Genomic DNA, 17,647 nt, shown 5'->3' with positions numbered 1-17,647 from the left:
CTCGGGTGTGGGTGTATGATGTGTGTGTGTATTTGTGTGCGTGCATGTCTGGGTTATGAATCACATAAAGGCTTCTCCCCTTAGGAGGAATTTGAGTACAAAAATGTGTGACACAATAAGGTACGAGCCATTGCCGGTACATGTGTATTTCCAAATAAAAGCAGGGTGGCTACGCTGCCTCGAGATGTGTTAGGAGATCATTGATATGGATAGTTCTACTGGGGAGTTAAAAAGGTAAGAGTTTACCCTGCTTCTCTTTTTATCCTTTGGTGAATTGGGGTTAACGTTACAAATTTGGGGCAGCACAATTCTTTATGATTGTCTCAGAGAGTTGATAGAGTCAAGTGCAGTGCAGGTGATTAAAACAATGAGAAAGAGACGTGTTGTGCATGGGAAATCCAGAAAGACAGCAGCACTAAAACACTTACAGTGTATTGCCAGTGTGAGCTTAATTGTGTGTGTGTGTGTGTGTGTGTGTGTGTGTGTGTGTGTGTGTGTGTGTGTGTGTGTATGTGTGTGTGTGCATCTGTGTGGTTGTTTGTTTATGCGTGCGTGGATGTGAGTGTGTGTGGGTTTGTATGCAGGCTTTTGTTTGTGTATGTGTGTGTGTATGTGTGTCTGCGACTGTGTGGTTGTGAGTGTATGCGTGCATGGGTTTGAGTGTGTGTGGGTTTGTATGCAGACGTTTTTGTGGGGGTTTGTGTGTGTGTGCGTGTGTCTATTTGTTTGTGTGTGTGTGTGTGTGTGTGTGTGTGTGTGTGTGTGTGTGTGTGTGTGTGTGTGACTGAGTTTGTGTGCTTGTGTGCGCACGTTCATGTGTGTGTGTGTTAGAGGTAAGGAGGAGGAGAGATAAAGAGGCAGCTGACACCTCGGCCGACGCAGAGCAAAGGGTGTGAATAATGCATGGGACCTGTCCCTCCTGTCTCCACATCAATCCCTCCTTATCAGAATCCCCTTTCAAAAAACCCTTTAACAACATCCTCCATCTTCCTTCCTTCAGGGCAGAGCTGCCATCGTGTCCCACCCAACCCCTCTTCCTCTTCCTCCTCCTCCTCCTCTGCCCAACTGCCTCTTTTGTTCTCTAGAATTTGGGAAGACGTTATATTAGATCAAATATTCTATTTATTTGCCAAGAGAAGGGGAACGTTGGTTAGTGACTAGCTCGCCTCTTTAGCAACTGCGCAATGTCTTTCAGGTGGAAGGAGAATTCTACACTAATGCTAACTGCTAACTTTTAACAGCTAACTGCTAACAGGGAGGCGTTAGCTAAAGGCGCGACCCCCGCGCGTTGGAGGGCTGACCACCACACAGTGCGCTCACTATGCTCCAGAGACCACCGTTCACCACAGCCAGGTCTCCAAGTGAGGGGACGGGAAGAACAGTGGGGGATGGGGCGGGTTGGACATGGGGATTGATTGAGGCGATGCAGGGGACAGGTGGAGGTGGTGATGGTGGTGGTGGTGGAGGAGACAAGTGTCATAGGATGGAGATATGGAGAGAGTGCAGTGGCGGACCAACAGACTGAAGTGACGGAAAAAACACATACATGTCATCATGTCTTCTTTTGTTTTGTGTTTTTTTTTTGTGTGTGTTGGTCTTTTCGTTTCAGGGGTCGATCACACGATCTTTGTTTTTGTGAACAAACGGGAAGCACCAAAAGAAAGGAAGAAAGAAAAGCATCCAAAGTTCAGAGAGAAGTGTCTAGGTTGAGGCACAGCTTCTCCTCTTTTCCAGCCACCACCACCACCACCACCACCACCGCCGCCACAACCACCCTGCCATGCCAGCTGATCCCAACCATGCGCTGGGGGTTGCACCCTAAATGGCTGTGGATCAGCATGGATGGGGGTACGTAGAACCGGAGAAACCACAGTCCACTTTCACTTTCACTTCAGTTTCAGTTCAATCAGTTCAAGTCAGAATCTTTTTTTTTTTCACTTCACCATTTTATCACAGTTAAAAGACACAAGAAATTAAACGAATCTCTACAAAGAGAACACGAATATGTCATATGTAGAACCTTGAGCAAAAAATGGACCACGAAAGTAAAACATATATAAAATGTGGCCCCCTGATTGAATTGAAAATGAACTGTGCCAAGGTGGTGGTGGTGGTGGTGGGGGCGTTCACTGCTCTCACACATAGTAGGAATAAAGACAGCTGGAGGTTCCAGCCTTGCTACCTTGGCTATCCCCAACCCTGCTTACTACCTATGCTAAGGTCAAGAGGTCAGGGGTCAATAGTGAATTATAAAATCGCCCACTATCGTTGTTTTTGTTTGCTCTCGCTTTGCTTTTGGAGAAGTTGCTCCAAACAATGAATCACTTTCATGATTTGGTGTCGATTCAGTCTTTTGATCTAGAGGTGAAACTTGGTGTCATAAAAAAGACAATTTGTGATTCACCTTATGAACACAAATTGAGGTAAGCAGATCTGATATGTTAATTGGATGGGAACAGTTGGGAACAACTTCTCCTGAGCAAACCCACCACCTTGCTACACACAGACACACACACACACACACACACACACACATGCATGCACACGCACACACAGTACCACTAACGAAAAGGGCTCAGAATTCACAATTAAAAAGGCTAAAAGGTTCAGAATTCACAGTTGGAAGTTCAAAACACATGTGCACACACACACGCACATATGCACATGTACATACACACACACACGTACACACACACACACACACACACACACACACACACACACACACTCACAGACAAACACACACACACTCACACACTCACAGACAAACACACACACACTCACACACTCACAGACAAACACACACACACACACACACACACACACTTCCATTTCACCCTGGCTGCACTAATCTCCCTCTCTAACCATTTTCTTTTCACTCCACCACCCATAACCCCTTAACCCCCCTCCCCCCGAAAAAAAAAGGTGATATCACCAACAACGTTTTCTAATCAGGCAATATTTCTAGCCCCCCCGCCCCCCTTTGCTCAGACGGGCGTGGTCCTGCGGTTGGGGTCCTTGTTGTAGTCCTTAGTGAGGGTGCTGCTCTGCAGAAAATCTCTCTCCGAGTTGAGCAGGCCCCCCAGGGCCGTCTTGGCGCCGCCGGCCTCACGGGGGTTCAGCGTGTACATGGGCATCTCGGAGGCCCCGGGCCCCGTGTAGCCGCCCTTCCCCATGGGCGAGGCGTCGCGGCTGGGCACCTCGGACGAGCGCACGCTGGAGCGGCGGCGGAAGCGGTAGCGGTACGACGGGATGCGGCCGAAGGCGGACTTCTTGATGAGCTCGGTGCGGGACTTGGCGCGCTGCTTGCGGTGCTTCTCGATGAACATGTGCACGGCGAGAACGCCCACCATCTCGGCCATGATGAAGGACAGCGCGCCGAAGTAGAAGGACCAGCCGTAGGAGTAGGACTTCTTGCTGTCGCTCTGGCCGGGGTCGCCCGAGTTGGCCGAGATGTACACGATGATGCCGATGATGTTGCTGAGGCCTGGAGAGGGGGTGGGGGGAGGGGGACACACGAGTCAAACGGGGTTCGGGCTACCTTTGCCCTCATGTTTGAGCCAGCAGTCCTAAAGCGATCGAGGTGAAATTCTGGAGGCAGATGGACACAGAAGGCTGGCCCGGACACTAAACATGTATAAGGGCGGAGCTCGGTCTTGTTTCCTGTTTCGTCAGGGAGATGCTCTACCGAAGGGAAACTCAATGGAGGATGGAGGAAGCTTTCGGAAGTATATAAGTGCTTTGATAAGTGCATTTCTACAGTGGCTAGTCTAACCGGTGTTGGGCTGTAATCTTTACAGACACTTTGTCTATAAATGGTGGACTCCGGGCAAGATGTTGAAGCTTGTATTCCCATGGATTAGTTTAATTTAGAACTGAAAGCGGTTTGTGTTCATTGCTAGTTAATCACGAGCTTACAGATCCCCGGGTCCAGCAATAAGATTGGTCGAAAATCATTACGATGCAAAGAAAAGTGAAACACCACTTTCACCCATAGTTGATCTGGTATGCTTTCACACTTTGGGTAATTTACTTTAGAAAACTTACTCTTTAATCATTTTCCCTTCATGAAAAGAGTCTTCACTGTGCTACCCTTCACCCAGCATCTTGATCACCTACAGAATGAACAAGTGCTGAGGCTATACCAGATTGTATTGTAATGCATTGAAAAGAAGCTACTTTCATTTAATTTGACTGATCAATTGTGTGCGTAGTAAAGTAATACATAACCGTACATCAAAGTCAAAGTTAACATCTGAAACACACAAACACATCCACTCCTGCAAGGCATTTTGTGAGAATCATATACGTCTGTTCTTTGTTGCTTCTGTAAATAATTGAATCTAGAGGTTGTCTAGACAACGGTAGAAAACCACAAAGTCGGACACACAGACACAGAGAGGACCTATGAGAGGCCGGTGTTCAGTGTACAGGGGGGGGACTGGTGAGTCCTTGCTGCGAGGTGATTGGCTGACGCTGCCCTCTCTCATTCCACATCGTTAGTCCAGAATGCAGTGCTGCCCATGCAGTGTGGCGGAACCCGCAGAATGGCCGCGTTCTGCAATTAGCGCGCCGTAATTAGCCGCGCTCAGCCCTCACACTATTGTGGTAAATAATCACCAATTTGGCCTCTTGGATTTACTACAACACCCAATGGGACGCCACACATTCCACTGAACAGCAATTACAGCACATTGTGCCCACGTCCGCAAGGAGCAGGCGGTGGCAAAGTTTATTACGTGCTGTGTGTGTGTGTGTGTGTGTGTGTGTGTGTGTGTGTGTGTGTGTGTGTGTGTGTGTGTGTGTGTGTGTGTGTGCGTGCGTGTGCCTGTGTTTGGATTACACAAGCACATGCTTACCCCCAAACACACAAACACACATAAACACACAGGCACATTCCTTTGTTACTGTTTGGTTGGTGTATAATAATTACGATAATATACAGCAAATTTGTTCGTTCAAATTATGGGAATTGAATAATAATACATGTCTGACATTCCCTGAGGATGCATGTGAAACGCATTGCTATAGCACAAATTGTACTTATTTATTTGTTGGTGTTATGTTACGGATCTGCATTAAGAAAGCGTTTAGTTTCAGCTTAGTTTTAAAATCTTCAGAATAATGAAAGAACCAGGAATGAATATTTTTTCCTTATTCAATCCGATAAAAAAAAAATCAATAACGCAATGATCTGGGTTGAAAACCGAGTCGGTAAAATGATCCAACGCTCAGCCGTATATTCCCAGACCCTCTGCGTGCACCGTCCCCCCGCGCCCACCGAGGGGGACACGCCTTTTACCCCCACATCCAGGGGGCAGCCTTCTGAAGCGAGGAGCAAAAAATCGGATTCTGGAAATAGGACAAGGCTGAACTAAACACCGCCACACCATGGGACTGCAGAGCAGCTGGGAGGAGAGGAGAGGAGAGGAGGAGAGGAGAAGAGGAGGAGAGGAGAGGAGAGGAGAGGAGGGAGGAAAGGAGAGGAAAGGAGGAGAGGAGAGGAGAGGAGAGGAGGGAGGAAAGGGGAGGAGAGGAGAGGAGAGGAGAGAAGAGGAGAGGAGGGAGGAAAGGGGAGGAGAGGAGAGGAGAGGAGAGGAGAGGAGAGGAGGGAGGAAAGGGGAGGAGAGGAGAGGAGAGGAGAGGGGAGGAGAGGTGAGGAGAGGTGAGGAGGAGAGAGGAGAGGAGAGGGGAGGAGAGGTGAGGAGGAGAGAGGAGAGGGGAAGGGAGGGAGGTACCTGCGGAGACGAAGAAGATGCCCGCGCTGAGGATGACGTTGTGGCGGCTGCGGTAGAACTCGCTGGCGGCCACACACAGTCCCCCCAGGAACAGAAGGCCCACGCTCATGATGGGGAAGATACTGGAGGCCCGCACCGCTCCTGGAGGCACACACACACACACACACACACACACACACACACACACACACACACACACGCACGCACGCACGCACACACACAGGCACATGCATACACATGTGCAGACATGCGCATACACGCATGCACATACATGCACGCACACACATGCACAAACATACACATACATACATACAAACACACATAAATACACACATGCACATGCAAACATACACACATGCACATACACGCATACATAAACACCCGTGCACATACACGCACACCCACGCACACACACACACACACACACACAGACACACACAAACACAAACACACGTGATTAGGTTTTATGGTTCTGGATAAGACACACATCCCTCCTCTCCGCCAAGGTTGGCTTACTGGCAGCAGTTCCTGTCTATAGCCCATTATTATAACATTTGTTTTGTCTTATGTATGGTACAATGGTTGTAAAAAACAAATAATTTAATCAGGTGAATTTCTGTATCAAGTCAAGCAAGGCAGAAATAAACAGATTGCATAAATACACAGTTTATTTAAAATAATAATAATAAAGGAGACTTATATAGCCCTTTTCTCAAAAGCGACTGAAAGACGCTTTACATTGAGGGCAGTTGGTAGTGCAATAAACAAAAAGACAGAAAGCAATAACACACAGTGTTAGATTTATGGAGGAGCTGAGAGAAGGCAGTAGGGAATATATGGGTCTTGAAAGAGTCTCTGATCTTGAGGCTGATTTGGTGGGAGACAGGACGCCAGTGGAGGTCCTTTAGGCCAGGGGCGGTCTGGTGCCAGGACTCAGTGTGAGGTAGGACTCGGGCGAGGGCAGTCTGGACCAGTGGGACCAGTTTATTGATTTATCAGTGGAACCAGCACTGATGCCGTATAGGAGTGAGCTGCAGTGGTCCAGACGGGAGCAGGCCACGGTGTGGATCAGTGTCCCAGCAGCAGAGGGTGTGACGAAGGGCCTGATCTTTGCAGGAATGCGACGGTGGTGGAAAGAGGTTTTGACAACTGGGCGGATGTGAGGTTCGAGGGAGAGGGGTGGGGTCAAGGGTAAGCCAAGGTTGCGTGCCTGTGAGGAGGGGGTGACAGTGGTGCCACCAATGGTGATTTTGCTGAGGGTGGAGTTCAGTTTTGTCAATGTTGAATTTGAGGAGAGCTACATCGCTCCTCCTTTGTTCAGTTAAATGTAAAATAAACGTATAACTCTTCTTCTGTGGTCAAACCCTGACTGTCCGTAAGAATGTATACATATGTAAACATAAATACTATATATATATGTATATATATATACATATATACATAAACTTTACTCTCTCTTACTTAGTTGGGGAAAGTAGAAGTTGGAAAGTACTCCCAAAAGTTAAGTCGCACATAACTTAGATTACTATATTGTAAATGAATAGTGAATAGTGAATAGTAAATAGGTCTGGGTTAGGTCTGCAAGTGGTCCTAAGAACACAACCCAAGCAGGTCGAGCCCAGGACTCAGAGTGCTCCTCCACGCGCTGTACATCTCTAGCTCTATGTTCCTCAAAGTCAGAGTCCCTCTGGTATAGAAATACAGTGTACCACGTCCTGCCCCCGCCAAAGCACTTTTGTGTGAAACTCTGCATCGTGTACGGCAGACGTTTTAAAATGACTGCTTCATTCGGGATATTCATTAGGGGGTTAAAAGCCTGCAGACTGGTTTTTAAGATAAAGATGATGTACATAATCCTCTGTGTGTGTATGTGTGTGTGTGTGTGTGTGTGTGTGTGTGTTTGCGCATGCTTGTCTGTGTGTGTGTCTGCGTGTGTGTGTGTGTGTGTTTGCGCATGCGTGTCTCTGTGTGTGTGTGTGTGTGTGTGCGTGTGTGTGTTTGTGTGTGTGTGTGTGTGTGTTTGCGCATGCCTCTCTGTGTATGTGAGTGGTTTGAAGATAGGAGCATCGAGTGAGGCAAGTCAGTGCAAATGAGGGTTCTTTGACCTTTGAACTGCATATTAGATATGGAATAAATGAGAAGTAATGTCTCTATAGATATGTGCGGGAGGTAATAGGGGCTGACCTAAGGTTCCCAAAGGAAGTCCATCAGGGGTGCGCAGTGCCCAAAGCCCCATACCATACATTTTAAGTATATAAGCTTGGATTGCTATGTGACTAAATCTACAATAATCCATTCATTAAATAAGAAGACTATTAAGTGCTAATTTAACCTTAACGAGCCTAACTGAGCTCATTAACTTCCTTTAAAAAGCATCATGGATGCACTGTCCACATAGAGTTCTGTGTGTGTTGTTGTTTGTTAATGACTTTGGCGGAAGTGCCGTATAGGATGGTGTTGTGACTATTGAAAAACAGTGGAGCCATCGATACTGTCTGGATGGTGAGGCATTTTGAACCAATAATGAGTAAAAAATGGAGTGTCCAAACTGGTATGTACAAATCTTCTGTTAGGGCGCAGCGGTGGGTAATGAGGTAGAGTGAGTTGTCTGGCAACCAGAAGGTTCCTTATTCAATCCCCCACCTCTTCAAGCTAGGTTTTGATGTCTCTATGAGCAAGGCAGCTAAACTTAACTGCTCCTGACAAGCTGGCTGTTGCCTTCCGTGATTGACTGCCGTCTGTGTAGAAGTGGGTGAATGTGAGTTGATAGTTGTATAGTGGTTTGACTGGCCACAGTAGCTAGTTTATAGCTATGTTTGGTTTTTAAACTGACAGCAGCGACGGCCAGTGTCCTGTGGTGTGGCAGAGGGTTAAATCCCGCCCCCTTGTATCCCACAGCCCCCGGGCACCATCAAATGCCGGTCAGTAGGTCCGGGCTTCCCATTGGCTGAGAGCTTTGCGTTCCGATTGGCTGCCTCTGGGGATGTTGCCCTGCGTTCAGTCGAGCGGCGAACGAATACAAGCTTGATCCTTTCTTTCTTTTCTGCCGCCATGTCGCCGTATTTGCATGTTGCATTGTGGGACATAATGTAGAACGGTTTGGGAGCTGGAGCACCTCCCAGCCTCTTAGTCGTTTCTCCATCTCCTGTCTTTCACTCGCTCGCCTTCAGTGTATCAGTTGTCTTTGTCTCTTGACCTATGTCCTACAGCTCCCATGGTGGTTGGGGTTGGGGTGGGGGCGTGGGATGGTGTTGGTGGTGCTGGTGGGCGGGGCTTTGGCCCCCTTCCTCTCAGATTGTTTATTTGCGATGGCAGCTCTTCCACAGCGATCATCTCCAATCTCGCTCCCCCTCCGTCTCCCTTATCACTCTTACTCCGGCTGCTGCTCTTGCGTGTGCTGATAGAACACGTTTCATCCCCTTTCATGTGCTCCTCTCCGTCATGGCGCCGCCAGAGATTTGCTGGCTGCAGCATGTCACACCCAACACACACACCCGCACACACACACACACACACACACACACACACAAACACACACAAACACACGGCGATGGGTCCATTGGCTGACATTTATTTGTAATATAAGTCCCGATAACAGTTGCACTACGATGATGAGTGAGAGAGGAGCAGAAAAGGATACAAAGCAGCTCAGTCCATGTGTTGTTATTCCGCCGTCTCCTAAGTTGCCATAGAAACATCTGAAACAACGGTTTGTGTGCTGTGGTTGTTTTGGATCAGGGCATGATCCATGGCATCTTTGTGATTGCCATCATTATTTGGCCAAGAACGTTTTACATTGTATTACATATCTAGTTTGTATTACGTTTGCCTGATTCAAATTCTTACAAATTCTGCCTGATTCGTCCATACCCTGTATCGTGTGACATGGTCAAAAGTGGTGAGGCCAAACGTGTTGCGGTCAAACGTGTCACGTGTACACTGCCCTGTCTCCATCAAAAGATTAAATGGCGCAAAAAGGGCCTAACTAGACATGGCTGAGAATTGTAAAAGAGCATTGTGGCAAATGTTGTGTCGTCGCATCCTGGCATCGAAGATCAAGTATTTGCTTGTGATGGCTGCAGTCGCTTGTTTTTCCTCATTGCCCGATTCTGTTTTTCCATTAGCACCTTTGGCCTTGCCGAGTCAGGCCGTGCCATGATGATTTTGTGTTTCAGCCCCCAGTTCAAATGCACAGAGCTGTACTGAGCCGTGCCCGGCGTGGGCCAGAGTGAGCCCTCCGAGCAGAATGCGGTGACGTCAGCCCTGGTCGCTGTTTGGAGCCAGAGGTTGTCTCTCAAATTGTTGTGTGGGACGTATCGCTGTTCACGCAGAGTATGGCCAGAGTCCTCAACAGCTTGATTGTTTATTATTTGTTAGTTCCTCAAACCATGTAAGTGTAATTAATAAGGGTGATAAAGGTTTAGATCAGTCTGACGATATTCTCTGGCAAAACAGAAATTTAACAGCCTGTTCAATTTGACAGATTTCTTTCAGATTAGTCTTGGTTTAAAGGGTGGACATTGGACAATATTCCATACTATTCTATCACTGATATTGATATTCAATGCGTTTATTTCCTCATATCAAGGACATTATGCGGCACTACGGAAAATATCTGTTAAACATAGTCCAGTGTGTAAACAAGACTAATCTGAAAAAGATTAGGTCTCAATAAAATATTTAGATTAAGAAATAGAAAATGGGGAATATTAACCGTCTAACTGAATCATGACGGATATCTTTGTGTATGTTCTGTCAGTCTGAAACAACCCTCAACATATTAAACGTCTCGTAAACGAATCAATCCGATTTTACGGTAGGCTATAATATACAACTACATGGGCGATAAAAGAGCCTGTGTGCTGTCATCGACTCAAGACAAGGACCTCATCAGTTAGAGACACACCTTCCAGCAGGTAGCCCTGTCGTAGCGGAGCTGCAAACCCCAGCCACACTGGGCTAGTACAGAGTCTGACCACAGCGAGCCCCAGCCAGTATAGCCAGTAAACCCGATAGGTGTACTGGTATTACTCCACTCTTCATTCAATCACTTGTTAGTTTGTCTATTTAGTGATTGGTTTCATTTCAATCCTTCATTGGTGTGGTTCAGGTGACTCAGAGCCAATCCACTGGCAGAACCGATGTTGAGGCTTCCTGCTTCCACCAAAAACATGGGGCAGCACGTTGAGTCAGACATCTTGTGGTCGCCGTCTTGCTGTGACGTCGCTCAGGGAAAGAGGTTTGTGCGCACTGCTTGTAGAGCTTTAGCATCAGAGGAACCGCAACCGACAGACCACAGGAAAGGCTTTCTCTCTTAGGGAAGGGGAGATATGCACCCTGAAGGCCGGCTGCATTGTTCAACGGGGCCAATGGGAGGACACAAACAAGCAGCACATCGCAAACATCAGTGTCACTTATGTCAATGTCCTGAACCTAGGTCTTCACCATGCTCTGTGTACACAACGGTCCTAGTGGGCTCGTTTGTGTGTGTGCGTGTGTGTGTGTGTGTGTGTGTGTGTGTGTGTGCGCGTTGGTGTATGTGTGTGTGTTCACGTGAGTGTGTCTTGGTGTATGTGTGTGTGTGTGTGTGTGTGTGTGTTCATGTTAGTGTGTGTTGCTGTGTGTGTTCATGTGAGTGTGTGTTGGTGTGTGTGCGTGTTAGTGTGTGTGTAAGTATGTGTGTTCATGTTAGTTTGTGTTGATGTGTGTGTGTCTGTTTGTCCATGTGAGTGTCCGGTTGTGTGTGTGTTGGTGTGTGGTGTGTGTGTGTTCATGTTAGTGTGTGTTGGTGTGTGTGTGTGTTAGTGTTAGTGTGTGAGTGTGTGTGTGTGTCGGTTTGTCCATGTGAGTGTGTGGTAGTGTGTTTGTGTGTGTGTGTGTGTGTGTGTGTGTGGAAGTGTGTGTGTGTGTGTGTGTGTGTGTGTGTGTGTGTGTGTGTGTGTGTGTGTGTGTGTGGTATACTCACGTAGGAGATACTCCGCAGCATCAGCCTCATAGTCTGCGTCCTCCGGAAAGTGATCGATCTTCTTACACACACCTCGGAACGTCCCTGTAGCCAGAACACACACAGTTAACAGTTAACAGATTGCAGGGTCAGACACACACACTCACACACAAACACACACACAGTTAACAGAATGCAAGATCAAACACACACACAAAAACAAACACACACAGTTAACGGACTGCAGGATCAGACACACACACACACGCATACACACACACACACACACACACACACACACACACACACACACACACAGTTAACAGACTGCAGGATCAGACACACACACACACACACACACACACACCGTCAACAGACTGAATCAGATACAAACGCACACATACACGCACATATAGGCATGCACACAAACACAAACACACACACACACATTATTACATAATTATCCAGTGGGTAGGGCATGAGTGTTAATATATACATATCCTTACTTGACTGTAAAACACTAACCCAAAAATGTATTGATTGATTGATCATTATATTTGTTGTCAAAATGGCAGACGGTGGCCCCAATTCAAGGGCATTTGTGAAAAGGCAACAAGAGGATAGCGTTAGTTGAAAACATCACTTGCAACAGGCGCACAGATTTAACAAAATGTGTTGGTACGTAATACAAATCAACATCTGTCGTTATCAGGCTGCATTTCTCTTTTTGTTCACACGTACACACACACACGCACGCACGCACACATACACACACACACACACATACACGCACGCACACACACACAGGCACACACATACGCATGCACACACAGACACACACACACACACACACACACACACACACACACACTCATAAACCGCCCATTTACTGCTAGGCTGTTTATGTTGTTTGGCTGTAAAAACGTGCTGCAGATGTAACAGTGTGAGGAGCATAGGGCGAGGAATGATGCTGCCAATGAAAGATGAAAACAAGAGGGCGCGAGGGGGGAAGGAGAGGGAGAGCGAGAGCGAGATTGAAAAGGAGGGAGAGAGAGAGAGAGGGAGAGAGAGGGGTGGTGGTGCGAATGCCTGCAGGCCGTGTGTGGGAAAACACAAATGAAAGCCTTATCACAGACATACACACACTCTATCTCTGGCGCTCTCTTTCTCTCTCTCTCTGTCTCTATCTCACACACACACACACACACACACACACACACACACAAACACACACACACACACACACTCACAATACGAACATGCTCAGAAAAGAATAAACAAACTCACAGCTGCACACACACATCTAATGGCTAACTCACAACTATTGAATTAAATCATGTAAACATGCACACAGACTCACACAAGCGTGCAAGGAAGCTCATTAAAGTGTTACATGGATACCATCAATCTTCTACGGTCATGGGCTTATGTGTGTCTGTGTGTGTGTGTGTGTGTGTGTGTGTGTGTGTGTGTGTGTGTGTGTGTGTGTGTGTGTGTGTGTTACTATGTGTGCTTATTACTGTATTATGTGTCGTATTTATGTTACAATTGATATGTGTGTGTAAGAGAGAGAGCAAGAGAGAGAGAGAAAGGGAGAGAGAGAGAAAGGGAGAGAGAGAGAGAGAGAGAGAGAGAGAGAGAGAGAGAGAGAGAGGGAGAGGAGAGAGAGAGAAAGAGAGAGAGAGAGAGAGAGAGAGAGAGAGAGGAGAGAGAGAGAGAGAGAGAGAGAGGGAAAACAGGGAAAACAGTGTGTGTTACCATATTGCATATTGAGTGTGTGAGTCTCCTTGTGTGCGGCCCATATGTTTGCTATGTGAGTCAGTGGCAGAGTATGTTTGAGTCGGTATGTGTGTTTGTATGTTGGGCTGCTCTTTAGTATTGACGGAGATAAGCCCCCCCATTCCTCTGCTATTGTGCTCTGTTTACACATAAAGCCCCCCCCCCCCCACCCACCAAACACACACCCACAACCACCCACACACACAATTCATAACCGTGGTTTTCCGACAGTAAGCTTTGCGCGGCGTGTGTGAGCGTGAGCATGTGTGCGAGTGCGTGGGATATTTGCCAAAATAAGTCCATTAACAAATCAGTCCATTCAGTCCAAACACACACACACTGATTTGCTCCCCGGGAGTCATCACACATCAGGACAAAGGCAGGAGCGCTCTCTTCACAGCGACCAGAGGGGGCCCACCGATCCATTAGCGCGTCATTCAACCCAGATCCACACGGGCCCCGTTGGAAAGGGGAGCGCCGCGGCAACATGGAGCAAAGTTTGTGCAACACTGAAAGTGTAGTCTTTCAAAGAGGACGGTTTTTGAATGGAATGAATGACACGACGCACGCTTGTGATTCTGCCCAGTCGCCCCCGGGATACGTTAGGTGTCGGGAGATGAAAGAGGATGTGAGGGGATGGGAGGAGATGTTAGCAGAAGTTGGGCGATGTTTGGAGATGTTAGGGAAGTCAGGAGAGCTAAGGAGATGTTAGGGGAAGTGAGGAGATGTTAGGAGATGTTAGGGGAAGTGAGGAGATGTTTGGAGATGTTGGGGGAAGTGAGGAGATGTTTGGAGATGTTGGGGGAAGCGAGGAAATGTTTGGAGATGTTGGGGGAAGTGAGGAGACATTAATGGAATTCAGGAGAGTTTAAGAGATGTTAGGGTAGCTAGGAGATGTCAGGAGATATTCGAGGAAGGTGAGAAGATGTTAAAGGAATTTAGGATTTGTTATGACAGGTTAAGGAATTTTAAGTAGACACTAGAGGAAGTTAGGAGATGTGAGAGGAAGATAGATAGATGGATACAGTAGATATATATATATATATATATAGAGAGAGAGAGAGAGAGAGAGAGAGAGAGAGAGAGAGAGAGAGAGAGAGAGAGATAGATAGATAGATAGATAGATAGATAGATAGATAGATAGATAGATAGATAGATAAGCATCTCTCTCAATATGATTTAAACATGGCCGTCCCCTTCCCTCCTCTCTCTCTCTCTGCCTCGTCCCTTTCTTATTCCTTCAGCTAGATTACATTTGCTGTTGTATTGATTCTTTCATCCAATTTCTGCGCCCGGCAAAAGTGTTCGAACAGCATCGACCTCCACAGATCAGGGTAAAGATCTGTGATATCAAAACAACAAATCACACGCTGGCATCTGTATGATCCTGCATATTGTACCGCGCATGTGACATACTAACACCCTCTCAAGATAAGATTTGGTTAACGTTGTCTACGGTTGTATTCATCTTTCTCACCCTCACCTCTCATTTCTCATCTTTTATACACTCCCCCCTGTTTCTCAGAATCTGTCACTGTCTCTGCCGTCTCGCACCCACCCAGACACACCCCCTCCGCACCAGCACCAAGCAAGCAGGCAGGTGTGTGTGTGTATTTGTGTGTGTCTGTGTGTGTGTGTGTGTCTGTGTGCGTGTGTATGTGGGTTATTTTTGGTAGAACCAACATCCTAAAATTGCCTGTGTGGGGTTCTTTTCGGGGGAAGTTCATACAGTGACACACAGGCACACACACACACACACACACACACACACACACACACAAACACACACACTCGCACACGCACATACACACACGCACACGTTCACACACACAAACAGAGAAAGCATCCATCAGAAGACATTTGCCTCACAAAGGTCAGAGTGGCCTGAGGGCAGCAGCAGCTACGGCGCAATGCATGATGGGATACATCCAGCAGGGAGGAGGTAGAGGAGGAGGAGTGAGTGCATGTGTGCAAATAACGATTGTGTGTCCTTGTGCGCGCACTACTACTCGTGTGTATACGCCTCTATGATCTAGATTCTCTTACTGGGTTAATGTGGCTGGTTTCATGTTAATCAATGCATGTGCATGCACATACACACACACACACACACACACGCACACACACACGCACACAAGCAAAGTGCAGTGGAAGCCAAACGAGAGTGTGGTGTGAGCACCTTGCTGCTAATACCATCCATCACTAAGCATAAAGCAGCGGCGTCTGAGCATAGCACGGCCTTGCTCAACCGCTTTTGAGCAACAACGTAAATCTCTATTATCGTTTGTCTAGTTGTGTGTGTGTGTGTGTGTGTGTGTGTGTGTGTGCGTGCGTGCATATGCACGTTCACTTGAGTCTGTGTTGCTTTTTGTGCACATACGTGTGTGTTTGTGGATGGTGCCTGACTGTGGTCATCCGTGCATGTGTGCGTGCGTGCCTGCATGTGTGTGCGTGTGCGTGTGTCTCTTGAAGCGCCACACACCGACAAACACACTTTCATTATTCAGCCTTAGCCTCTTTCAGCATGTTCCTCTTCACTACTCTCTCCCTCTCTCCCTCTCTCTCTCTCCCTCTCTCTCTCTCCCTCTCTCTCCCTCTCTCTCCTCTCTTTCCCTCTCTCTCCTCTCTCTCTCTCTCCCTCTCTCTCCCTCTCTCTCCCTCTCTCTCCTCTCTCTCTCTCTCTCTCTCTCGCCCCTTTACCTTCTCCCTGTCCTCCCGTTCATCCTCCTCCCTGCTATGCCTCCTTCTTCGAACCCCTGCAGGTCGATGATCCTGGTTAAAATGATTATTCATGCGGCGTTTGCTTCTGCATGCGTGTCACGAGTATCGTTAGAGGTGAGCCCGTGGAAGGGACGTCAGGCTGCGATCTGCAGGAACTGTTTGTGGTGGTGAGTGAACCTCAGAAATAAACACTCTGTGAAATACGAGGCTGCGTTGCAACGCAACGAGGACAAAAAGTGATAATGAGCCAAACAACGAAATAGACCAGAGGACCCCCCGTCCCCATCCCCTCCCCCGGGGTCAATGACTTTATTGTTGTTGTCTGGCATTTGACCTCTCAGCGGGAATCTGGCTCACACCGACTCTGTCCCCCTCTCCTTGTCTTTTGTTATTATTTTCAACGTGGAGACCTTTACCTCGTAGGTATTTGTGTTGCATCGGAACAGCATGTAGAACAGCATTCTACATGCATGTGTATAATAACAGTCCCAGTTGTAGTTCAGGACATTTGAATAACTTTGCAGTACGGTTACACATACATAGCAGTGTGTGTGTTTGTGTGTGGGACTGTCTTTGTGTTTATGTGTGTGTCTGTGTGTGTGTGTGTGTGTGTGTGTGTGTGTGTATTTGTGTGTGTGTTGGACTGTCTTTGTATTTATGTGTATTTGTGTGTGTGTGTGTGTGTGGGGGGATAGATAGTGTTTATGTGTGTGTGTGTGTGTATGTGTGTGTGTGTTGTTAAAACATTAGCGTCGCCATGCCCGCATGCATAACCAAGCAAGGTTGGGTGGAGGACTTTCAGAGTAAAAGCCACACGTCTTCTGTGGTGGTATGTATAATATTTAGTCAAGGATATAATTCAAACCATCACAGTTATGCGGGAATTGGAAATGGACAAGCAGGGGGCTAGTCATTCATTTGTAGGCTGCTAAAAGGAAATCTGCAGATACCGTTATCATGCTTAAATGTTGATCTCTGTGGGCATTGGATCCAGTTGATCGCTTTTCCCAGATGGGATAGGTTGTAGGTATTTTGACCTTGCCTTTAATTACAGAAGGGGCTCAGAAGGAAACTGAAGACCCCCATTTGGTGGAGTTGCTTAATTGGCGGTTTGAACCGACTGGCAGGAAGCGATTTGATGAGGAAATCTTTAACATTAACCCTGAAATCTGTATCCTTTTAATTCAGTGATTTATCTCTCTCTCAACGCACTCTCGCATCACACATGCACACACACACACACACACACACACACACACACACACACACACAACACACACACACACACACACACACACACAAACACGAGTCAAGGTATTCTACAGAGGCATTCTGTATAGGCTTTAGGAAGAAGAAGAAGAAGTAAAGACGAAAAGATGGGAGGAGATATGCTGGAGGAAAAGGGAGGAGAGACAGACAGAAAGAGAGAGATGAGAAGAGAGATGAGAGAGTGAGCGATGAGAGG

The 17,647-nt window shown here is 47.2% G+C and overlaps 1 protein-coding gene across 1 annotated transcript in view; it reads right to left on the bottom strand.

The window, feature by feature from the left end:
• Positions 1-2,987: 2,987 nt before the first annotated feature.
• The window catches only part of LOC307082237 (voltage-dependent calcium channel gamma-3 subunit-like), a gene marked incomplete at both ends in the record, with an annotated part of 22,472 nt that continues 7,812 nt past the window's right edge, over positions 2,988-17,647 (bottom strand). Inside the window, 3 exons of the mRNA XM_079745742.1 lie at positions 2,988-3,487; positions 5,739-5,879; positions 11,704-11,787. Coding sequence (XP_079601868.1) covers positions 2,988-3,487; positions 5,739-5,879; positions 11,704-11,787 — 725 coding nt within the window. The remainder of the gene's footprint in view (positions 3,488-5,738; positions 5,880-11,703; positions 11,788-17,647) is intronic.

Source organism: Pollachius pollachius (assembly GCF_949987615.1).
Source record: "Pollachius pollachius genome assembly, chromosome: 11".
Taxonomy (NCBI): Eukaryota; Metazoa; Chordata; class Actinopteri; order Gadiformes; family Gadidae; genus Pollachius; species Pollachius pollachius.
This window is presented reverse-complemented; position numbering and strand designations above follow the sequence as displayed.